Here is a 26,870-nt window from a genome sequence, read left to right as displayed (position 1 = left end):
AATCTATTAACATTATTTGTGCTTATGTCCTCCTCTGAGTACATCAAGGAAAAAACTATAGTGTCACAATGTGATTTGACCATGACCTTAAAAAGAGCCAAACGGTGATACCTGATACATTTTCTAGAAGACATATATAGGTGCACCAAGTTAAATCCCTCTACCTTAAATAGCTGTATAAATAATGGCCAGAAATGAATAACCATACAAATAATGGCCAAAAATGAACTGCTTTATAAATAATGGCCAGAAATGAATAGCTATATAAATAATGGCCAGAAATGAAAAGCTTAAAACACTGATCACTGGAAATGGTCTTGAAGCCAGGACCCCAACTGTGGCATTCAACAAACCTCTAGTATGAAACATAAATGTACAAATTGGTATTCATTCTTTTTCAAATGTCATCCATGTTACAGTGCAAATAGAAAGCATGAGGAATCACTTAACAAATAAAAAAAATGTACGGATCGATCAATACGCTAATACAGATGTTTGCTCACTTTGAGAAATTTATGTAACTCAACCCCATATAAAAGTGATCACTGAAAAACAAAAATGACTGACTGATCGAGGTATTACAGCACACCAAGTGATAAAATAGAGTGTGTTTCTTATAGAACCTACAAAGATTCATAGAAGGCATTGCCGTGAGAAGAGTCAGTCAGGCGCTGTAATTGCTGATGTAGGCTATATATAGTGCTACCCAAAAGCTTATACGGTGAATTATGTATGAATCTACAAAGAATAAAAATGTAATGGAAAAATGAAAACAAGATGGTGAGGATAAATGAAGTTTCCCAATCAATGGGTAGTGTAAATGGTATTGATAAAGGGTAATTAGATAACAAAAAGCAATTTAGGCTGATTGACAGCATACATGTAACTTAAGAATGCTCAAGCAAAATAAGTTGCACATCAACTATATTTTGGAAAAATATGTTATCTGAAATTAGACAAAGTTGTTCTCACAATGTAACATGTTCAACAGTTTGTTGTACATCAGCCACTAGAAATGTTCCAGCCACATGCTGCTGAAATTTCTTGACCACATCAGATTCAACTTTTCATTACGACTATTTCTCTTTCTCTTATTCATGATGGTTAATGCTTTCTGCATATATCTAAGATTTGTGATGACTGTGGGGAATACAATGGCGCCATCTTTACCCATGTTCTTCATAATTGTTACATGTAAGTGTTTTCTGAGGCCTGGTATGAATGTGTCTATGATTCATGACACATCATTAATAAGTATACAGCACCAACTTACCTTAGATCTTAAGAGATAGCAAGCTGGTCTAACAGATGCAAGTTCATCTCAAAAACACACAGAGATCTCAATTACTACAGATGCAAGTTCATTTAAAAAAACAGATCTCAATTACTACAGATGCAAGTTCATCTAAAAAACACAGAGATCTAATTTACTATAGAACCTGTCTTATACAGTGATGATAGTCTAACAGATGCAAGTTCATCTCAAAAACACACAGAGATCTCAATTACTACAGAACCTGTCTTATACAGTGATGATACAATTCTATTTACAAAACTGGAGCAAAATCAGATCAAAATAAAGTGGTAATAAGTTCATCCAGCTAAGACTGCCTCATACATGTGTGTACATCTATCTAGTTAATCACACTCTTAAATGTCTTGAATATTATAAAGCAAATTATCAAGTCTGACACAAATTTGATAAAACAAATTACAATTCTTGACAAGCTCAACCAAGCAAATGGAAGACTACATGAATAATATCCATTGATCTCACTCATAATTATACTCAGCCAAAATCAAGATGATACAAGATCACATCTGACAGAAACATGCATGGGTCTCGCTCATCATAAAAATTGTCTAACATTTTGATATTAGCACCATATACCAAGTTTGATTAAAATCATTTCAGAAATAGTTTTTTGATTGGTAAGAAGTTTAGCCAAACAGATGCAACATCAACTCATTAACATGTATAGATATTGCTCATAATAAAATTTATTGGATACCTTGACGAAATAAGCCAATGTACTATATTTGAATTTTTTTTTTATCAGAAAGTCATTAAAGTCTTGAAAAGCTCGGTCAAAAGACACAAGATCACATCACTAATATGTGTATTTTGTTCATAATTAGAGATCCTGATGACATAACCCTAATGAAAAATACAAGTGTATTTACAATCTTTGCACAACATTTTATTTTTAAGAGTTTCAATGACCTATGTAAAAATATCAACAACTTTCAAAGCCTTCAAATGGGGTGTCCATTTTTCATTGACACTCAATGACCTTTAATGACTGCGGCAGTACTGTCACATATCGACATCTCTTTCAGTCCTTTAAGATGCATTGGTTTTTCTCTGAATACTAAAAATTCATCTATAAAGTTTCCATTTTTAGGACACACTGACCATTCATGACAATACCTCAATTAGATTTTACCTTGAGATTGGCTTTCCCACTCTGCTGCATTGTAAAGAAAACCTAAACTAGTCACTTATCTAGAAGCTGGCATTAACAATGAAGAACACAGATAAAAGTGTCATGATGAAAGAGTATCATATTTTATCAGTACCATTTGGTGATTTTGATCAATATATATATGGTCCATTACAAATGAAATTAAGGTCAATCATGGGAAATGACAGGAAAACTTGATTATTGTTCTTGAATGGGCTAGAGCAATGAGAAACATTGATTGAAATCTCTCAGTTTGGGAGGCTTAAAGTTTAATCTCAGCCAGTACTTGATCCCTGATCTCGTAAAGTATTTATCTCAGTCAGTACTTGATTATTGATTCTGTAAAGTACCTATCTCAGCCAGTACTTGATTATCGATTCTGTAAAGAATTTATCTCAGCCAGTACTTGATTATTGATTTCTGTAAAGTATTTATCTCAGCCAGTACTTGATTACTGATTCTGTAAAGTATTTATCTCAGCCAGTACTTGATTACTGACTTCCACAAATTCTTTATCTCATCCAGTATTGGATTACTGATTTCTGTAAAGTATTTATCTCAGCCAGTACTTGATTACTGACATGTACAAATTATTTATCTCAGCCAGTACTTGATTACTGATTCTGTAAAGTATTTATCTCAGCCAGTACTTGATTACTGACTTCCACAAATTCTTTATCTCATCCAGTACTGGATAACTGATTTCTGTAAAGTATTTATCTCAGCCAGTACTTGATTACTGACTTGTACAAAGTATTTATCTTAGCCAGTACTTGTTCACTGACTTCTGTAAATTATTTATCTTAACCAATATTTGATTACTGATTTCTGTAAAGTATATATCTCAGCCAGTACTGGTTCACTGATTTCTGTAAAGTATTTATCTCAACCAATATTTGATTACTGACTTTCATAAATTATTTATCTCAGCCAGTACTTAAACACTGACTACTGATAATAAATGTAATACAACTGCTAGACACCAATCCAAAACAAAAATTTGCAATTTATATCTTTCATGGAATCTAAAAACAGACCTACCCATTTTTGTCCTGAAACATAAGTTTAAACAGTAGACCCAGGCCAAAATATTCTCAAATACCACCACAACTTTGTTGATAAATTCACGTGAACATTAAATCCTCACAGGACACTATCTGTAGACTGAACTTACTCGTCTATAATCTCCTTTCTTAACATCTTCCTCTGCCATGTCATGATACTGTTTAACTTGCTCTGCTACCCTCAGCTATGGAAGAAAATGGCATTTACAGAAATGATTAATGTCATGAGCATCTTGTAGAACAAACTGAGAACATGAAAACTTTACCACTTCGTCAAGTCATGTATTAAAACAAATGTTTACATTGGTTAATTTTTTCGACAATACTGAATCTTATCATACACTTGCAGAAAAAAATCACTTGTCCTACAACTTAGGACAATTTGAATATTTTATGGGCAAGAAGTATTTTATGTTACAGAGTTTAGAACATTTGTCTAATTTTTCATTGGCTGAAATCTCTACAAGAAATAAACGTTTAACTCTACAATACTCTGCTGCAAACAGGATGAAAGAGGGTAGTGTTATTTCAATGGGTGCATTTTTCTCACAAAGAGGAAAGTTTCCACTTTCAGGTTATGTCCTTCATCAGTGAAGCAACAAAATTTACTTGTGGTTATATTTTTTACTGAAAATGTTTCACATTAACATCAATATACTTAGTTGAGATAAAAAAAAGAAGTTTCAAATTAACATCAGGATATTATAAAATGATAGAACTTTTAGTCAAAGGCAGTTTCTTAAACAATCATTAAGTTCTCTTCCATACCAAACTGGGTCAGCAAATTTAATATCTTTAAGTTAGCTCTCTCTCTCTCTCTCTCACTCTCTCTACATGTTGCTTTAAATTTAACAACCCATCTACTGAACAAAACATGAGCACATGGTCCACAAATGTATTACTTTGTCAAAAATAAAGTCATTCCATGCCCTTATTTGCCAATAAAGCTACCTCCTTTATTTTTTGATTCCCTATTCATAATTTTATTGGTATAAAGCATAAGGTAGATTGGGGAAACATGGCTCAAAATGTATTGCTCACAAAAATGTGGGTTAAAGTGCAAAATGCAAGTGGAGATTTCAAACATCTTTTTAAAAGTAGAAATATCAAGCATCTTTTCACAAGTGGAGAATTCAAGCATCTTTTTCATAAGTGGACATTTCAGACATCTTTTTACAAGTGAAGATTTCAAGCATCTTTTTTTATAAGTGATACATTATTCAGTCATAAATAGCAAGTCATTTGTAAAAATTTCCGAAGGGTGTATATTTCACAAATACACATGTAAGATTCCTTATTATTCATAAATATGGAAATATTTCTCTGATATTAGCTTTACTGATGAAAAAACTGTCACAATGTATCCTCTGATAACTTGCTCTGCTTGTATTTTTTTCATGATGGCTGTTTACAGATAGAAGTCACATATTCAGACTATTATGTAAAAACCAAATGGTTGCCCCTAATTTGCTCCACTGTCCGTAGAAAAAGGATACTGCAACTTGATATTTTCTCCACTCATGAACAAATGCTTGTTTTTTAAATAAGTTAAATTTGAGTCACTACAGTTTGTATATTTTGTTGATGCTACTCACTACCAAATGCAAGTAACATCCTTTACTTTTCAGCAAATCTCAACAACAAAAATCAAGGAAATAACATTTAATGAATTTCCTAGGGACTACTGTAGGACGAAATAACAGTCAATTGGATTAATTAGTGTAGTAAAAACCATAAATGTGTGCCTACAAGACCAACCACAGATCTGAATTTTTTGAATTCCTGAATCAATGAAAAAAATATATCCAAATTTGCTTAGTGATGTTTTGTTTGATAAGTGCAGCTCATACCTTACATGCAGATATACCAATATACAAACCTCCTGTAAAGCATTTTCATTGTCGGGCTCCAGCTCCAGCACCTTATTGTATGACCTGACAGCTGCCCCAGGGTCACCCAATGCTATATAGCACTTACCCTCTCTGAGATAACCCTGAAAAGTTGAAGAACATTAATGTGTCAAAAAGCAAAAATTACATGTAAAAACTGAGGCATCACTGAATTCAGCGATGAAATAATTCTGGAGTTTTATCATCAGGCTATACAAAAACAACTAGGTCTGCATGTTGGGTCCAAAATCAACAGGAACAAGTTCTGCATGCTGGGTCCAAAATCAATAGAAACAAAGTCTGCATGCTGGGTCCAAAATCAAAGAACTACTGGAAAATTTCACCAAAATCAAAACTGATGATGATGATACTGGCATAAAAGTTACACCCATGTCTAGCTTTCCAATAACATGCGCTTAAAAAAAAACAGGCATAAACATAGCTGCCAACAATCCTGGCTTGCAAATAGTGAAAAAGGGATAAAAATGAGTGAATTCTGACATAAATTCATGAAGCAATTTTCTCAGTCTGGGAATATTTGTTGGAACAAATGTTTAGCATGGTCTCCAGTTGATAAAGGTAGATTGCTTTCAACAAGAAAACTCACAAACAATGCTTCAGTGTTGGCAGCATGCAGATCTTTGGTCAATGGCTTAAAATATTCCAGAGCTCAAATCTGCTGTGAGTTCTTAATTTTCCCAACCCTGTGTGGCTTTTGCTATCAATGTGCTTCCTCGCATCATCTCTGCCACCATGCCCAATGCTAAAACCTGTGGTACACTGTGTGCAAAATGCATGATGTTTATCGGAATATTGGCTGAATGCACATCCAATGTTTGGTAAATTCCAAACTAAAGTTCACTTTTTTGTGCAATACATTTCTTTTTCCTTGATGGTGAAGACATTTTCAAGATGCGATGCCGGATGGTAATTCAAATCAGTGTTGGCAGTGCATGCGCAGAGCAAAATTCTGGTTAGGCCCCAGTTTCTCTCAAAAGCATTTGTAAAACTACTCTTATACAAATAGATTAAATACACTAAAATGCTTGCTACTGGGCCAACTGTACCGATCAGCTATAGTTCCACTAATATTGTGACCAACAGTACTGTACCATTTTTTTGCCGATATCACAACTAGCGCTTAACAGGAACTGGTTATTTTATTAAAGATTTAAAATAATTGAGAATTGGGGAATTCATCATATTTTTTTTGCATGTGGCGTGAATCCACGTATCGCTGAAAAAGTTGTGTAATTCACGCCAAAATCACGAATGTTGGCAGCTATGCATACATGCATGTGCAATGTATTTTTAAAAGATGAACATGTAGAATTCTGCTTGTCCTTGTCTGGGTATCTTAATGAATTTTTATTCTCATATTTACTTGAAAAAGAACATTGTTGTTTCTTCCAAACATGAGTGTGTATGTGTGTGATTTGGAATTTTAACGTAGCTTTAACAATTTCTCAGTCATATTGTTATGATGTCTGCAGTGTAACAGTTTATAGTGATGTCTAGCACTGGGGCATCAGGCTGCAGACATGTAGCATGTCCCACCCAGTCAAATTATCCTGACACCAGGCCAACTAGTCCTAGCACTAACCTCTTAATGTTGGGTGCCAAGCGAGGCTAGTACCACTTTTAGTAGTCTTTGGTATGACTTGGCCAGTCCAAACATGAGAACCTCAGAGTGTTATCAGTGTGTGGGACTGCAGTTTTCCTGCAACTCTTGTACTATTTTAGTCCCCTACCATCTGGGTCCCTGTCATTTTTACACATGGCCTGGAAGGATTCTGTTTGAATCAAAATTTATATTATTATCCTGGCAAATGTGTAAGTTGCTAACAAAAGAATAATAATAATAATTCAAAAGAACATTTGACAGTGTTCCCATAGTACTGATCATGCCTGGTTCTTGAGTATGAATATATCATTTTCTGGGGACTAATTTTAATTATGTAATATTTACATGCTACTATCATAATGATTTCCTTTCATGGGTCTCAAAGACCCAGTCAAACCTAATTACTCCTTCTTCCAATTAGTATTGGAGGGCCAGAATTAAAAAGTACACATTCCCAAATCTGACTCCTTAGTTACAACCAACAAATTGAATACTACATCTTTTGACTTTGACCGAGACTACATAACTTCAGAATTGGAAGGAGATAAGCTTCTTTAACCCCCACCTCACCAACACACTACATGTTAATAGCAGTAATACATTACCTGCCATTATTGCATTGCAAAATTTACCAGTTAGGAGGGAGGCTAATATGTTAGAGATACCCTTACGATAGGATTATTCACTAATGAAAGCTGGTAAAATATTGGGTCATATAGGGTACCTTCACTAAAGGGTCCAACATTCTGTCTGATCCATGATCAAAAGTAAAAGGACAAGGTAGAGTGAGAACTCCAGAATGTGACTTTCATAACATTGTCCAGGAAGGGATAATTCAAGTAGACTCAAGGTGTACCAACATCCCAAATTCAAGGGTTTTAATTCTCAGGAAATAATGGTCCCTCTCAGTAAGGGACTCGTAAGCTCTTTTGATAGTGGCAATGACCCTCCTTGATATACTGCTACCAAACCATTAATAGGTATGAAGAGACACTTCTAACCATCCATTCGTTTTCCCTTTAGAAGCCAAATAAAACATTGTGGCTGTAACTACACAAAGAAGCCTGTCTTCCAAGCAAGATATCTTTTGGTGAGCAAAACAGCACATGTGTAATGGTATTCTGTATGTTGGCTGTGACTAAGGAACCAGACTGGAATCATATTCTTTTTCTAATATTCTGGAGGGAACAAGCAACTTGGATGGGGAACTGGAAAGGAAAGCAATTAAATAATAGCAGGTACTGTATTATTGCTATTGAAATGGAGTTCATTTAAAGAAAATCCAAACAGTCTTTCATGACTTAAAGCATGGTCAAAGTTGTGTAAAGGAGTAGACTTATCCCCCACTATTACTTTGCAAAGTAGATTTTATTTACAATCAGCGGGCACAAGGGAGGGAAAAAAAATGTGATTTCTTATACTTTCATCTGATTAAGAATGAAGTAGGATTACAATCTTGACCAGCAAATGTATATTTTGCAACTTAAAGCCAAAGAAAATACCCACCATACAAAATTATTGTCAATAGCAACCATTTTCCACCCATAATTTAGAGGTGAAATGAATACCGAATCTTCCTCTTCAAACATTCACTGAATGTATTCTGCTTGTTTTTGAATCTGTTAAAATAATCCATCCTTTTTTCTTTGTCTACTCTGGTATTTAATGACCCCTCCCCCTGCCAGCTTTTTCCCATGTTTACCTTCAAACTCAGTATGACAAAAACATTACTTTTGTGATTATGACAGATAAGTAAAAATGGGCATTAATTCTAGATACCTGTTCAGTTAAATGAGGGGATCATCTCAAAATAATTAGGAAAAGCAGTCTGTTGACAATGAAAACTGAATAAGCATTAAATTTAGATAAGATGATTGACAGTCAAAGGCTTTGCTAACTTTGTTGTTGTTGGGTTTAACACCATTTTTCAGCACATGGCAGCCATAACTGGTGGAAAAAGAACTTGGGAAAGTCCCAGAAAAAGCTAATGATGTTTTGCTGTAAACTTTAGTTTGTAAGATACCTATTTGTATCTGGATCAAAGCTAGATGCAATAATTACCCACTGTCCAGTTGAATGAGCTTTCTTGGCATCTGGTGGCATTCAGATTAATGATATGACCATTTATCTACTGCAAGAATCAGTTTATTCAATGTAGGCATCCATATAAGAAAGTGGTGAATATTTTCACTTGCATAAGGTCAATACCATTGGATACTGACCAGTGTGTGTGTGACTTGGATTTATAACGTAGCTTTTAACAATTTTTCAGTCATATTGCTACGATGACTGCAGTATGGTAGTTTATAGTGATGTCTAGCACTGAGGCATAATGCTGCAGACATGTAGCATGATGTCCGACCCAGTCACATTATCCTGACACCATGTCGACCAGTCCTAACACTAACCTCTTAATACTGAGCGCCAAGAGAGGCAGCTGTTAGTAACATTTTTTCTAAGTCTTTGGTATGGCTCAGCTGGGGATCAAATCCACGACCTTCAAGATACAAGGTGGATGCTCTAACCACTAGGTGACCAGTAGCAACAATGTTAATGTAATGGGACTATGCATGAAGTATAGGACAGGAGTCATAAAAGAAAGTTTCAACTTTAAAAAAAAAGTATTTAATTTTTTTGTAAATACTGGGTTGTGTTTAACACCATTTCAGACTCAAAATCACTCAGTGAATCCCCATTAACAATTTCCAACCTCCAATAATCTGACATACTTCATAACTTTAACAATTGTTGTCATCATCACTATCATCAGCAAGTATCTGCCAAACGAAATCCTAATGAACCACGCCAGGAAGAATACATTTTGGGCCTACTAGGTAGCCCACATATTACATGCATTTGTAAAACATTTTTTATGAATGGTTTCAAACTACACAATAATGCTTATTCCTGGGCACGTTGTGCTAATCAAATTTAGTTTCACAGCCATTTATGTTGTGCTTGAAGAGCCCAGATGTGGAACAGTTGATATCCGAAAAACAGATGTTGTGACAAGAATAGTGAAATAAAAATTGTATACTTCACTTTCATATATGGAGGCTTTCAAAGAATTTGTGGGAGTTCTTGCATTTTACTGTTCTCCAAGCATGCAAATACTTAAACATTTTGCATGGATTTGAGCAATGTTACACCCTGACAGCATCTCCGCAAAAATACTTGACATATCTAATGACTTTCCACGCAAAGACTCAGTTGCTCTGCCAATACTTCCTGTTTGTCATGCAGAGAATAACCTACACTGATTTCTGGTCAGTGGTTATTGTTTAACCTGGACCGGAACAAGCAATAATCACAAATGAGAATTCAATGTAACATATTTCACCATGCATAGCATAGCTTAAAAACTGACCAAAGGAGTCAAGATACATTTCAAAGCAGAAACTTTGCATGAAAGTGGTTATTAAATGATAAGTAAAGTATTTCATTAAACATGTCAAACACGTTTGGAATGTATGCTGAACATACTTCTGGGTTAAGATAATTAGCATGGAATGGGGGGGGGGGGGGCAGATTACAAACCATGTCACTTTGTGTTAACTTGTAGATAGCGATTGGGTATTCTCAAATAGTCTTTTTTGTTTTTACTAATAAACACGAGTGTCTTTGACTGTAATCGCTGTTTCAGATCGATTATAATTTTACAGAATAAAAGGCAACTAATAATAATAGTTCATGATTGTTGAAGACTAAAATAACATGCATATGATAAGTATAGTTTTGTATCGATTCTACATCTCTTGTATCCATACGTGTGTCCTTGCAGGAAAAGTATTGATGCATCAATATATCGATGAATCCTTTCATGCCCACAAATTAACATGCAAAAAATATTAAGTTTCTAACTGTATAAGAAATTTTGAGTTAAGAAATGGTCATTTAAAATTACAAGACACATTTCTTATTGTAATAGTAAACATTCATGGCATTTGTTTACGGATTTTTAAAAATAATTCTTACAATTATTAAGACTATAATTAGTGATATTTTGGGCTGTAATGATTTGCAATCTTGGTTCCACTATGCAATTACACTGCCAATGAAGGACGATTATGATTATTATGATAGAGCTTCTGAAACCAATGATTATGATTACAGCTCACACTGCAATTGATTGCAATCATTTATGATTACAATCGGAATCTGCCCCATGCCTGGCGCAAATTGAAAAGAAAGTCTGATCATAAAACAAAAAAGTACAAAAAGATACAAAAATTGAGTGGCACGAGTTTAATAATTTGCTTTCTCCTTCAAATACATTCCCCGATCACATTAATGTTAGGAGAATAGGTAATAGGAGGAGGGAATACTGAGCATCCTACCTCCACCCCGGGTACCTTCTAGGGAATGATGGTTGGATTCCCCATTTAAACGATAACCCATTCTCCTAATTGCATCAGCAACACAGCCTAGGGTCCCGTAATATGAGACCCCTATATACGGTTAAGAAGATAGTTATTGAAATCTTCTTACCTACAAAATTTCACTGGCGAATCCTGCAAAGCTGATAGACTGTGCTGATTGTTTTAAATGGGTCTGGTGGTCATCTGGGCTGCCGACACCTGACCTACCAGATTCAAGGTTTGCCTCTGCGAAGCCAAATCTCTGAGATAAAGACTGGAGAAGGTTGACTCTGCATGCCAGCCAACAGCTTCTATTATATCTCGGATCGAAACATTGCGTTCGAATGCAAGGCTCACCGAGATTGCTCTAATCTCATGAGCTGTAATCTTCATGAGGCGACTCTGATCTTGTGAGACCTAAGAGTACGCTGAGCGTATAACCCACTTCAGCCATGAAGCAAGGGCTTGAGGGGTGATATCTCGTTTACCAGCTTTTACGTGTGTCCCGACACGCCTCTGTGCGTTTTAAATAGTGCTTGAGTGCACGAACAGGATCTTGCATGCCTGTTGCTCTTGACTTATCTATGGAAGAGAGCGAGCGAATGACGATTGATTGTCAATGGATGGTAACCTATTTTTGGCTAGAAAGCCTGGTTGCGTCAGGAGGACCACCGAACCATCTGATCTGAACTGAAGAAAGTTTGGGTCACTGGAAAGGGCATGTAACTCGCTCACCCTGCATGCTGAAGCTAAGGCTATCAAGAAACATGTTTTGTATGATAGTAGCTTTAATTAAGTGTGGGCTAAAGGTTCAAATTTGTCTGAATTGAGCCATGTTAAAACCCAGGACAGATTTCATTTTGGAAACAGGGTGAGGGATTTTGGTCGATTGAAATCAAAATTGGCTAAAATATCTGATAGATCTTTGTTATGCCCAATATCACATCTACCATGATGGCAGAATGTGTCTGATACCATGGAGCGGTAGCCTTTGATAGTAATTGGGGCCAACTGTTTCTCCTCGAAAAGCCATAGAAAAAAGTCGGCCAATTGAGGGATTGAGACACTCAACGGGACGATGTTATTGATATGGCACCAGTCCCTGAAAACACATCACTTTCCCTCGTAAGCCTTCAGAGTGGAGGGTCTTCTTGCTCTTGAGATTCTCTCCACAAGCGAAGGTTTAAATTGTTTGTCTCGCAAGGCTGTCCAGACAAGAGCCAAGCATGAAGAAGACGATGGTCTGGGCAGGGGTGGAACACCCGTGACCGCGGTTGTTTGAGAAGATTTGGGCTGGTTGGAATCTTCCTGGGTAGATCTATCACTAGATCGAGTAGATCGGTGACCCAGGACTTGTTCCATCTGAGAGGGGCAATCAGAATCATCCGACAGTTCTGACCCCTTAACCTCTGGATTATTTTCGGTACCAAAACCGTGGGAGGGTAGGCGAATGCCCACAACCCTCCCAGCTGATTGACAGAGCATCCACGGCCCAAGCCTCTGGGTCTGGAACCGGAGAGACGAAGGTGGGCAACTTGCGATTCCACCTTGTCGCAAAAAGATTGATCATCAGATGCCCCCAAAGTGTGCAAATCCAAAGAAAGACTGATTGATGGAGTGACCATTCCGTGTAATGACTTGACCTTTCCTGGATAGAGTGTCGGCCAAGACATTGAGTCTGCCGGGAATGTGTCTGATTTGTACGTTGATGTGGAGGTTGTCGCACCAACATAGAAACTGCCAGATCAGAATGCACAGGTCTGGTGATCTGGTGCCCCCTTGTTTGAGGAGGTAAGTCACCACCACAGAGTTGTCTGACATAATGAGGACAGTTTTTCCTGAGAGTTGATCCTTCCAGAAATGAAAGGTATTGATGACAGCCCTCATTTCTAAAAGGTTGATGTGGTGAGGCCTCTCCCCTGGCTCCCATGTGCCGCTGACTGTAGCGAAGTCCGGCAACAGGTGGGCACCCCAACCATAGGTACTGGCGTCGGTACATACCGTTATCTCCACCTGGGGCATCTCCAGAGGAATCCCCGTGGACAACCAACTGGGGTTGTGCCACTGACGCAGGAATGATTGTATTTCGGGCGTGATCATTATTGTTTGATTGAGAGGACTTGAAAAGGGGCGCCATTGTGCCAGTGACGTCATTTGTAAGGGACGCTTAAAAAGACAGCCAAGCGGGATCAAGTCCGCCACCGCACTGAATAATCCGAGGAGTTGCAAGAATTCTCTCGCTGAAATCCACGTCCTGTTGGAAACAGACTCGACGAGTTCAACGATCCGGATTACATGAGCGCGAGGAAGCCGTACCAGATTCAGATCGATGAGAAACTCCATACCCAGATGGACAAAACGCTGGGATGGACGGAGATCGGACTTTTTCCAGTTCACGAGAAAGCCTAGATGATCTAAAAGTGCTAAAAGATCATTTCTGCCTTTGAGCAGAATAGAACTTTACCATATGTTTCTGGAGGATGTCGTCCAAGTACACTGCCGTCCCTGTAGATGAAGTCGAGTGGAACAAGGTGACGACGCAATCCATAACCTTGGTAAAAGCCCAAGGGCTGATGTTCAGGCCAAAGGGTAGGACCTGGAACTGATAAACTGCGTCGCAGTAAGCGCATCGGGAGAAATTTCCGTGACGCGGAGTGGATAGGGACGTGAAAATATGCGTCGGTCATATCTAGACTGACGGCATACTCGCCATTTCCATCTTGAATTTCGGTGGTAAAATGTATTGGTTGAGGCGACTCGGGTCAATGATCGGCCTCAACTTGCCATTTGCCTTCTGGATAAGAAACAGCCTGGAATAAAACCCTGGCGATTGCGGTTTTTTTTCACAATCTCCACCGCCCATTTTTCTATGAGCGACCGTATCTCCTGTTGTAGAAAGGTATCCTTCTCCCGATCGGACGGTACGTCCATGAAGAGGGGAGAGGAAGGCAGGGGAGGGGGTTGGATAAATGAAATCCGAAGCCCCTCCGAAATGACCTGGAACACCCAATCGTTCTGAGGAGAAAAGGTGGTCCAGTGGTCCTGAAATTGCAGGAGGCGGCCACCCACAGGTAGGCTGTCCGCGGGTGGTGGGGAGGGTATGTCAACTTTTAGAGTTAGGAGGCTTGAAGATGGAGAAACTTTGTTTCTTACCGCCTCTGTATAGTTGCCTCCTAGCTTGATTAGACTGTTGTCTCCTGGCATTGGGTTGGGATCTATACTGCACATTTGATTGTAAGGATCCCTCGTCCCTGGTCCGCCAATCATCCCTCCGCTGTGGCAGGGGCTGATTTTTTCTAAACTCCTGCGAGGGTTGGGTGGCGTGTTGGAGGGGCAGTTCCTGAGCTGCCTGCTTCCGAACTTCTTCAATTTTTCCTCCAAAGAGTAAAGGCGACCCAAACGGAGTCATCCGTAAAGCCAGAGTATGATGGGGCTTGAGCGACGTGGACCACAGACATGCGTCACGTTGTATCAGGTCTAAGTTGGCAGAAGCAGTCAACGCATTAGCCATAGAATGATGAGCTGCCCTGTTAATAACTCTAGCAATCCGGGCAATCGCTTCCCAAGCGTGGTCACTGTCGGATTTTTCTGCAAGTCGGAAAATGGCTAATGAAGCCAAGTCTAACATTGAAGATGTAGCGACTACGTTCCGGACTAGCTTTGACGTGGCATGGAACACATTTTTGTCCACTTTGTAAAACAGTGGAGCGGACATGTGAACTGCTCCCATATTTTTGTCCAGGGCCGGAAGATCCATACTGAAGGCGTCTGAATGAGTTTAGTACCAGCGACACTAGAACGTCGCTGGTACTTGGCTTTCTGAAAAGAACGCCTTAGCATTCCCCGGATCAACTATTCATCCTGATAGACGATCATTGATCTCCTTAATTTTTGCAGACTGGGGAAGGAGCCGGAAGGACGGCGTCTCTTCCTCCCCGTCAAGATCTACAGACGCCTTAACTTTGTAGTCTTGAGTGGCGGTAGGAGGTGGCGGGCATTCTTAAGTTGCCAACACCCTATAATTTTCTCCCACTGCCGCCTTGAAGTCAAACTCAGTCCGTTCCATGGTTGGATCTGTGTACGGCTGATCTGCAGGAGTATCGTCACCCTCACTGTGTGCCAAGTCGTGTTCTGGAATAGCTTGCATTTCTGGATAGAGCATACCAGTTGGCACAGATGACGCAATTCCGTCATCCTTGACACTGTCACTAACTCTCCCTTGTGGATAAGCTGTGAACATATGGACGGCCAGCCCTGCCGGCTGGTTTGTCTGGCTTGTGGTCGGCCTGAATGTTGGCGACGGTCCTGCTATCACCGGTAGCGGCTGCTCCAATGGCCTAGCTGGATGGACAGATTTCTCACTAAAATCTCCGCCACAGTATTGGTATGTTGCTGGCGGTACAGCTTGACGGATGGATTTATCACTAAGATCCCGGTAAATCATATTTGGTCGGACCGTTTTAGCAATAGGGTCCCCATGCTGGGACAGCTGGACGGCCAGTGACGTAGAGGCTGTATAAGGAAATGGATCCGATAAAAACCCCATGTGTCCTGACTTACAGGCCCAAAGGCCATGCTCGGACATGCGGGGGGACTTACACCCACTGGGCAGCCTAAAATTGGGGGAACATTCCCCCAAAGAGTCAGAAAAAGCTGTGGAAGCGAGCGAGGGAAATAAGGGTAATATCTGGCCTGATGTCAATAGCTGTGTCATCGTTTCCTGGACCAAACGATGCATCTGTTCAAAGGTGGACAGTTGTACCCTGACAACATTATTTTCCTCCATTGCCGCTGATGTTACTGTGGCTGACCGTTGCAAACAATGAACTTTAGGTGGAGGGGGGACTCCAACATCCCCACAAGACTCGCAATGGAGGCTGTCTTTGGATGTATACTGAGGACATCAATGCTATCTTTCTTCGACTTATTCCGTCTATCCCTCCCTTTTGCTGCCTTCTGGACTACATCAGCTCACATTTGTTCTGTCCAAGTATTACACACGCTGCATGGTACAGATGATGTACACTTGGTACATACAATACAAGAGTCATGGTTGTCTTCTTTTGCTTTGAACTTTTTGCATTTCATGCATTTGGTTGACATTTCTACTGAAACGACATAAGAAAAGAAAACAAAGCACAAATTAGCAATTCAGCATGTTATTAATTCACTAATACCACAACCGTTACTAACGGAGTAAGTGAAATTAGTCAGTGTCGCGTTAACTCTTAATTGACAACACATGTTCAGCAATAGCCTGTGTAACATGGTCTTCAGTAGACGAAATCCATAAGGGTGACAAAGTCACTCAATTTTGAAAAAAAATTATTAAAATAATGTATAGAACCTGTAGAAGAATGATTGTCCAATGCAATAAATCCAAATTTAACTTCGGATGGTCCAATTTAACGCTAAGATGTCTTGGATTGTTTGGAGGTATAATGTACATTTTATCAGTACAAGCGAAGCTTAAAAACTAGTGACACCTGGCGGTGGCAAGGGGAGGTAAGGGGCAAGAGTTATTGCCCTTTGGTCTATATGAGATAGACAGAAAAGACGAACTTTCGTCTTTTAGTAGGGCTGGATTTGCGAGGTAGCAGGCTTATATCCCTAACGTTAATGTGACTGGGGAACGTATTTGAAGGAGAAATGTGTAAATATATTTTCAAGATGTTGACAAACCTGCCAATTGAGACCTGATGTTAATCAGATTCAAGCATGGCGTGTCATGCTAAAGATACAATCTGTACTCCCAAACCCCACAACACGGTCATGTTTTGGAAAAACAAAAAAGTTAGTAATCTTCTACCCCCCCAAAACCCACACCACCACCACTTTCAGCATATGCCATTTACCTGTAGCATAATCATGACTGGAACTGATATAAAACTATCAGTTTGGCAGTTTAAACAGCGACAATTAAATGTAAGGAGGTAATGTATAAACCACCCCAATGCATATATTACTGTACTGGCTGACAATAGGTAGTGAGATGTGTTTTAAGGCTGCAGTGGGTGAGCCCACTGTGCTAATTTGCTTATGAAGGATCAGGAAGTGGAACAACCCATTATAGGTAACTCAAAGAGATGCTACATGCATGTACAAGAACACAAGTTGTAAACATTACTGCACTGAATGAGAATTTTTAAGCCATATGTATAATATTTTTGACAAGTTTGTGAACAGTGGCAACATTTCTTTAAAGTTGGATTTTACTGCATATACAGAATGCAAAACATCTGCATTTTTTTTGTCTGAATGGTGTCCAAGTGCAAGTTATTTTTAAAGCCAATATAGGAAGCAATTAGCTATCATCAAAGCCCAACAAAAATAAATTTCAGAAGTTTTGGTTGAGGGAGTTTTACTTTGTGAAGCACACCAGCACAGTGATGAACTCAAATGACACTTGCATTACCTTCAAATCCCACTGAATTTATATTCAAATTCTAGTTACCACAACATTGTTGGACAATTTTAAAAAGGGGGAAATTTTGGGCATGTGGAAATTGGGAGCTGAGGCTTGTGGAATTTCAGTCAGGGCTTGTGAGTTTTTTTAAGTCACCAGCCTAGGGCCTGTGTCTAAAAAAAACATTCTTTGAGCACTGCTGGAGACCCAATAATACACGAATAAAGTTCTGACTCATTGCATGGGGAATAAAGGATCATTACCTGGATTTCTATATTAGAGTTTGGATTGCCAATTTTTTTAAAAACGGAGTCCAAGACTGAAACTGTCAAAATACTATGCAGTACCTTGCCCACCACAGTAACCTAGCCAAAGTTTATAGGATGGAAAGCTACAAGCTTTCTCCACAATTGTGGCAGGGGATACAAACTGGAATCTTGGAAAATACAAATCAAATGTCCCTTTCTACAATAACTAATTCAGTCACTGGTACCTTGACAAATTGGTCATCTAACCGTATGGCTTGTCTTGCATCTTCCAAGGCCTCTGCATACTTGTTAAGCATCATGTATGTAGCACTTCTGTTCCCATAATATGCAGCACATGTTGGACAAAGATCTGAAGCAATTCAAATATTGTAAATTTTTTTTACAAGTTTAACATTCTTATTAATTTATCTCTATGTAATTTCCTGCATCAAAAATGACAAAATTTGTTAGCAATAAACTGATACAACAGCTAGCATGATTCAACTGCAAATAATTTACATTATAAATGTACTGAATTAACTGGATGTTGAAGAAGTTTAATGATGCCACAACTGATCAAATATTTTTTCAACTGCATGTCCAGGGCATGTGGTTTTAAACAATTCACTTGTCCCACAAACATTTTCACTTGTCCTGACATTTCAATCTCTTGCCTACCTAGATTGCATAAGATGTATGCATTCCATGTTAAAGAACAATGTACAATATACTGGTACCGGTATTTTTTTATTTAACGGGTTTAATTTTTCAGTTTTTGTTATTGTCAAGGTATTTTTTTCTCTGATATGGTAGCATCAGTACATCCATCAGGAAGAATGGAAAGGAATTTATGGGATATAAGACCTTCTCTAACTTCTCTCAAGACATGATTTTTTAAAAATCAGAACCATATTTAAGACCATTTTACTCCATGGTCCACGCCAAGCATTTCCATAACAGAAGATGGTTTTCCATATTGGGCTAAGGTTTAGGCTGTGTTAAAGAGAGATCTCATTTCATTTTTTTTTAGTTCTAAACTGGTCTTTTCTAATGTGGTGTTAGCAACTCTGAACATGAGGGACCTTCTGCACATGCCGACTAGTGCCATGCATATACTGGTGTTGCACAGGCTTATGAGGTCCATGCCATGAGATGTGCTTGAATAAATCCTGTATTTGTCAGTTCCATTAAGATTCCAGTTCCATGAATCTCCAATGTGTGCAAGTTGGGATATTCTGTGCGATAACTGCAAAACATATTTCCTTCTGAGTTGATGAATTCAAGCCATGGATAATTATCAACCCAATGTGGCTGAACATTACTTTGTCTCTTTCTTGTGTCATGTTTAACATTTTTTGCTGTCACAAAGTCTGATAATGTCCCTTTGAGGACTAGGTATAACGGACTCAATAGCAGCCTTGTGTTTTATCCTTTAGCTTTCATGTCAATTTTAATCATCTCAATCTTCCTTGTGACCTTCCTTGCAAAATTATAATTGAAAAAATTAAGTTTATCCAAATATAAAAGACCACACCGCTGGACAACTACTTCAACTAAAGTGATCAAAACATACATGTTATCATGCAAACAAGGACTGCTGTTTTAGTATAACTGTTTCATTTCAATGCAATACCTCATTCTGAGGACTGCATAATGGTTAGAGCATATGCCTCAGAAATGGGAGGTTGCAGGTTTGAACCCCAGCCGAGTCATACAAAAGACATATCTGCGACATGATGCCCCAGTGCTAGACATTACTATAAACTGCCACTGTCACGAATTGTAATAATCCTTTTATTTATTAAATACATGTACTCGGTTTTTTTTTGTTGTGTACAATAATACTAGAGGGTGATTTATGTATATTGTACAATATTTTGAAATAGTGAGTTCGGTTCATCTGTTTGTGTGAAGAGCTTTCAATGGGAAAAACCAAATGTTCCAGCACACAGACAATGTATGACTTTCTCTGTGCAAAAATGCCTCACCATAAGATTAAATCTTCACATTATGGAATGTCGTCAGTGAACGGTCTACTTTAAGGACTTGCACATATTCAGCTGTAGAGGTATGTGAATTATTAATTTCGTGTGTACAAGTTATAACTATTGTACTACCACGTTTATTTTTGTTTGTTTGCTATGTAGCTTCGGTTAATGTAGTATAATGCAAATATTTTCTATTCTTGTTTGTGACTTAGCAAGGGATTTATATTAGCAATATAAAGCTGCATTTTTAAGAAATGTTTAGTACCACAAGATTCTTGTCGGGCATGGTTAGGTTTACTTTTGAACCTGTTTGCTGTTTTCCAATTGTGCAGATAATATAATCTGTACAACTTACCGTATATAACGTCATTATGTTTTATCATATATGCCTTTGTCATGCATAGTACACGGTGTTAGATTATTTTCTGCTGACCCGAATGACCAAAGTAATCCGAGTGATCGGAATAAATGTGGTACCACCTGCAGAGCTAACCAGAGAAGTCGATCGTAGCAGCCACGAAGCTGAACCACAGCAGCTGTAGAGTTGAATAAACAGTGTTGATGGTTGAGTAGCAGGTGATCGGGCATTGCTGACTGAGATTCGTGGGTGCTGACTGCTTAATAGCCCAACCTGGAATACTAATGGCTTGATTGGCCAGTGTGACTGGTAGCCGAGTGTGCTGGTGATGGAGGGTGCAAGTCCATACATGTAATCTTTAAGCAGTGGGCTAATTTTTAGGGTTTGTAAAACCCAGTTTGTTTTTGGGACTGTAAAGATAATTTGTATATCTGTCCCTTTTGTTGACATAAATTTGTTGAGTAAATACATTTTACTATAGAAGTAAAATACTACATTTGTTTTACTATTTGAGTAAAATACATCATTCTTTTCATTGTGAACTCACAGTGAATCATTCACCCCATGTCCTTGTACTGTGTAAGGTCATTTATTTGTATTTTCATTATTAAGTACGTGTTTTATGTTAACTGATCCAATATTTAAGTCATACACAAGCACATATTAATCATAACTAATTGTTCAAGTCATTCGTTAATAAACATTGTATTTGTATCGCCATCAAAAGTGCTGTGTTGACTGTTGTAAATCTGAAATCCCACCCGATTATCTTGTTATAGCCACACTGCATACGTTGTAGTGATATGACTGAAATTTTGTTGAAGCTACATTAAAAATCCAAAACATGCACACACACACTTCATGCTGAAGTCAATCCTCAGTATAATCAATTACAAAAATTAAAGACTCATTTACTGACATTTAACCTGCACATAAAGGAAATGGTTAAATTTATGATGATCATTTTATTGAATTGAGGGATTGAAATCAAAGGGTGATCCGCTCATGAGTATCTCTGCTGACTAAGCACAATATACCACGGCCGTTTAAAGCACTACTAATTATTTTATTCCTGATACGTTTTAAGTGTTTTGATTGGATGATAAATTTTGTCACTTAGCCCAATATGCAGTCAAACAGTAATAGAAACTGCACACATGTAACAGTTATCAATGACCACTTACTGGAATATCACAGAATGTGAGCGAATTAATGGAATTTGATGCAAACATTTGAATGGCCAGATACAGGTAGAAAAGGTGATTAAAGTATAAAGATTGGTGTTTACCCAACTGGCTTTAAAAATGGAAAAAAACACTTGTTCCTGACTGACTTTAAAAAATGTATAATCCAAGAGATAGGGCTATGGATTTGATCAGCCCTGGATGATAAAGTGATTAAGTACAAGTACAGGTTTCATGAGGTGAAATGGTAGATATCAGAATAAAGGTGACCAGTCTGTCAACTAATATGTCAATATGCCACTAACTTGGTAATCCACACCTGGATAACATGCAAACCTGCTTATAATGCAGCCATATATCCCACTCATTGAATGTGTTCATGTTTATGTGCTCAATGAATGTGTATGTTTGTGTGCTCAATGAGTGTGTACATGTATATGTGCTCTGATGTAAAGGTACTCAATTTAATCTTTTAATTCCACAGTCAATATGTTTATGTGCTCAATGAATGTGTACATGTTTGTGTGCTCAATGAGTGTGTACATGTATATGTGCTCTAATGTAAAGGTACTCAATTTAATCTTTTAATTCCACAGTCAATATGTAATGTGTTTTAATAGGTAATTGGCCACTAATGTCAAAGTTGTCTTCTAAACCAAACATTATTTTCCCAATGCCTCATGTTATTACAAGAATGTAGACAAATAATAAAAGCATACATCTGCAATCATATCAATGTAATGTTGTAACGAAACAGAAGGCGAGTGGCTACATTAAAAAAATCCATCAATAAATAGATGCACTCACATACTAGCTGTGTAGATTCATTAGGAAAGAGGGGTTACGTTTATTCATATATCGACTTTATTGCTTCAGTGTTTTCTACGAATATATATGGCAAACTTTTATCAGCAACAAAGAAATTAGGACACAAAGTATGATCTAAAGACATGCGTACATTTCATCTTATGTACATGGTATAAGGGTTGTTTTAAACAAGTTTAGAAATCTTTTCAACTGCCATTATATAGTAAATTTTCAAAACGGAAAACAAAACTTTCATGTTTTGATAACCATTTCTACTAACTTGCAATTACAATATTGTAATCTATTTCTTTTTCATTTAGCCAAAATATACAGCATATGAATATAATCATTTTTATACATGTACGATATGTTTTTATAATATACAAACAACTCCTAAGAGTTTTCTGTTTGAAAATAAAACAATGCTTAAAACCAATATTAAATGCAGAACACGTATGGATAGTGAGAAAAAGTAAGCATACTTCAAATAAGAGACTTAAAACACAGTATTTGTATTTTGGGCACATGAAATCTTACAGCTTGTGGAACCTAAGTCAGGACATGTTCCTTGATTTTTAAGTCACCAGACCTAGGCCTGTGTCTGAAATAAAATTTTTGCGAGCACAGTAATTAAAAGATTTTGTCTAAATAATAATGTTTATTTTTTTAAATCTTTGAAGAAAATAGCTTGAAATCTGAAAAGTCAATGCTGTGTGAACTTGATATGGGCACTGTCCACAAGTCTGAATTTCCTATGCGAGGACATTAAGCCATTCAACAATGGCAAGTTCTCTTTGTGCTAAAGTGCAAAACACTTGCCTTACTGATTACAGTCCAGGACTTCATAATAAAGAGCAAGAAAGGACTCACTGATTGCCTGAGTATAGTAGTTTAGGGCATCTGTATACTTCTTCTCTTTGTAATACGTGTTCCCTAATTCCTTCAACTGGTCATGGCTTAGTTCAACCAATCCTCTGGAATGAACAATTCAAAATCATACACATGTAAAAAAAATATAATTATACACAGTTCCTTAGTTTGCCAATCCTAATATAACACAAGTATCAATTTAACTGTATCTATGTTTGGTCAATTTCCCTTGAACTTTTAGCCAATGTGGACCCATTTTATTGTTGATTTGCAATTACACATATATTTATTAAAATGTAACTGGAGGAGTAAACTAATTTTAATAATGTATTACTTACCTGTCAAGACTTGCTTACTTACCATTATTGGGATGGAATAAGCGAGTTCATGATAATATACAGTGTCGCCATATTTGTTGTAACGTTGTGAGTCAAAGGGAACTAAGTGGTACACCCTCATTCATCACGCCATTTAACACAAGTGAACGATGTCTTTTGATGGTGAGAATTTGTCTCTTGATGCTGTAGAAACATGGAAAGTCGATAGCTTGAAGGAGTTTTTTAAAAAAAAGAGGTCTTTCAACAGTGGGGAAAAAAAAGGATTAGTTGCTCTAGTATCTGTAGCAAGTGAACAGAAGCTACCCTTAGTACCAACTCAGGAAGAAGCTGACAGAGAAAAACTACAAGAGTACAAATCACTTTTGATGACATTCTTGGTGAAAAAGAGAATAGTAATTGTATACCTGCCATCAAGTGGGATATGAAAAGGAAGTGGTGGCTACAAGAAATTATCTTCACCAATTGAGGAGAGATGGGCATCACAATATTATCTCATGGAAGACTGGCATGCTACTTGATGCTGATGAGCATGATGCTGTTGTGGTGTGGGAGCACTGGAAGTTTAGTGTCCATGGTCCATACGTTTCTCAGATCCAAAGGTAATGAGACCCTCTTATGTGGATGATGGCAGACTTCAGAGAAATCATGCATACTAGACGCAGATTCAAGGAGTTATGGCCGTAAGTGGTCGAAAATGGTGTGATTTTTATGTGTACACAACAAAACGTCACTACATGGAAAGAGTGCCATTTGATCCAGAGTTTTGGGAAGATGTGAAGCTGAAGTTGGTGCATTTCTTCACAAAACATGTGGCACCTAGAATGCTGTGTAATGCAACTGTGTGCAGTGAGAAAAAGACACCATCATGTTGACCAAAGACGTATAAAAAAAAAACATGGTCCACAACCTTAATGCAAAGGCAAAATGGAGTCTTGCGAATAATGAGCAAAGGAGAGAAATGCAATAAAACAATGCATAATACTGTAATATGCAGGCTGTGTGATTCAGTTCGCAAGGAACCTGAGGATATTGTGAATGATGATGACAACAGTATTTGTTGTGATTATTGTAAAAAATGGTTCCACTGGATGTGCATGCATATCACCCACAAAAGCAAATCAGTTGAACTTGACAGTTGGTATTGCGAAAGATGCTTAGCAAAGACATAAATTTATGTTGCATATGAACTCCTCTGAACATGCAAAGTGTGGAACTCCTTTGAACATGTGTATAATGTAAAGTGTTTATGCAAAAAAAATGTATAGTCTGATTTTCTCATTACTGAAAGTAATCACTATGAACTTTGGTATGTGAAATCCTTGTTTTATAGTTATTTATTCATGATAGATTCCACATAAAACAAAGAATGCATTAGGTTACACAATTTATTTCAGTATATAAATTAACAACCATGCAAACATATATTCCTAAAGATAGCTTACATGTGATGACTGGTTCACATCTACCTACCAGTATGTAAAAACAAAGCTAGTTATATGGAATAACATTTATACTTGTTAGATAATGATGTGAGACCTTGCCAATGAGAACCCTTAATTACAGGGTATGGTTCACATATACTGCTACTCATATGAAGAATGAGTTCAACATTTATGACAGTACATTTATTTCAATGTTGCTATACCGGTGAGAGATATTTTTATTTATCATGGATGTATGCCATTAAAATTCCTAAAATTGCCATTCCTTTTCCTTTTTGTGTGCAAGTTCTATAGAATGGCTCTCCTTGACTTGTACTGTCTTTTGTAAATAGCTGAACAAAATTTCACTTATCCTAAGCTTGAAGTCATGAAAGGAAGATACTCATCAAGTCTATTACTTTTCTTATACCATGGTACACAAGAAGAAATCTAATTTTATTTTACTTAATTAGTTTTTGTAATAGTGACAGAGAACATGTTACTTTTGGAATTCAGCTTTAGGATGGACTTTAATATTTGTTACATCAGAGAAGGTAATTGTGGTGATATTCCTGCATTCATTCAGACCTGACTAATGGTGGAAGCAAATTACATAATGCAGCACTTACAGTGATAATGTCATCAATAACTAGCAGCAGAGTAATTGGAAGAGTTTCTTTCAAAATTTTGAAAATTTTAAGTCGGTTGATGGCTCATTCCACATGAATTGTAAGATCTGCAACCTTTTTGGTTGTTTTGACATCACGTGAGGCCATTTGCTCCTTACCCCATGCACCAGGGGGAATGGCAAGACAAGCATGGTGTAGCAATAGTTCTTTTATTGGAAATCCTCTGTCTGCCATAACTAGGTCATGTGGATCTAGCATATTTAGAAAGCCTGGCTCGACAACAATTTGCTTATCTGATGCCCTTCCTGCCCATGCTTCAGATATATAACTTACCATACCTAATGGAGTTATTCCAACAAATCTTTTTGCAGTGTTATGATTTTTGTAATCAGACCATGTCACTGCCTGAATATACGTATCTCTGGGACGCTCAATAAATATCTCTGTACAATCTATGATGACCCTTGTACTTGCATATTCAATTCTGAATGCCCTTTGAATATTACGCATAACCACTACCTTTGGGGGAAACTGGACCAAGCCTTTCAATTTATCTGACAGGAATTTCACCTAGGTATTCATAATCTGTGAGCATAATCCCTCAGATATGCTAAATCTAGCTGCAAGATCTTCACTTGCGAGTCCTAAGTGAAGTTTCATTAAAACAACGACAAGTTCATTCTTTGCTGATAGAATTCACTTCTTGTCTCTCCTCAGTTTACAGATGGAAGTTGTACTTTGTTAGCAGACTGTGAAGTCTTCTTTCCCTTCCAGTAACGCAAATTCTCAGCATCAGAAGAATGACAGCCATACTGAGCATAAAAAGTAGTTTTGTCATGAATTCCAGTGTAGAATCTGATTTTTTTTATCATTCTTTAAGTACATGTACTCCACTGAACCACGCAATTTCTGGTTATTTTTTCTTAGTTTTTGTGTCAAGGAATTGATTGTTTTATCTTTCAATCTACATTTATCACATTTCTGTAGTGCATAACTGTGATCAAACTGCTGTATATTTTCATGATATTCAGTCTGAACACCGATATTTGAAATTGATTTCGTGTCAGTCTGCACTTCTACATCTCTGTGAATATCAGATGAACTTTTATGATTCTGGCACATACTAATGTTCTCTGCATTCTCAAAATCTACTCCAGACTGAACATTGGCTATCTTTCTTTTTTGCGCTGATTGCTGTTCCAAATATGGATCAATTCTACA

General features: G+C 37.5%; 1 protein-coding gene across 1 annotated transcript in view; it reads right to left on the bottom strand.

Annotated features, from left to right (window-relative positions):
• Positions 1–26,870, bottom strand: part of LOC149790603 (dnaJ homolog subfamily C member 7-like) — a 60,453-nt gene that overhangs the window by 31,763 nt on the left and 1,820 nt on the right. Inside the window, exons 2-5 of the mRNA XM_089972705.1 lie at positions 23,262–23,365; positions 18,300–18,424; positions 5,409–5,522; positions 3,640–3,714 (exon numbers count right to left, since the gene is read on the bottom strand). Coding sequence (XP_089828831.1) covers positions 3,640–3,714; positions 5,409–5,522; positions 18,300–18,424; positions 23,262–23,365 — 418 coding nt within the window. The remainder of the gene's footprint in view (positions 1–3,639; positions 3,715–5,408; positions 5,523–18,299; positions 18,425–23,261; positions 23,366–26,870) is intronic.

This window comes from Sinohyriopsis cumingii, chromosome 10, assembly GCF_028554795.1.
Source record: "Sinohyriopsis cumingii isolate HCF-2022 chromosome 10, ASM2855479v2, whole genome shotgun sequence".
Classification (NCBI taxonomy): Eukaryota; Metazoa; Mollusca; class Bivalvia; order Unionida; family Unionidae; genus Sinohyriopsis; species Sinohyriopsis cumingii.
This window is presented reverse-complemented; position numbering and strand designations above follow the sequence as displayed.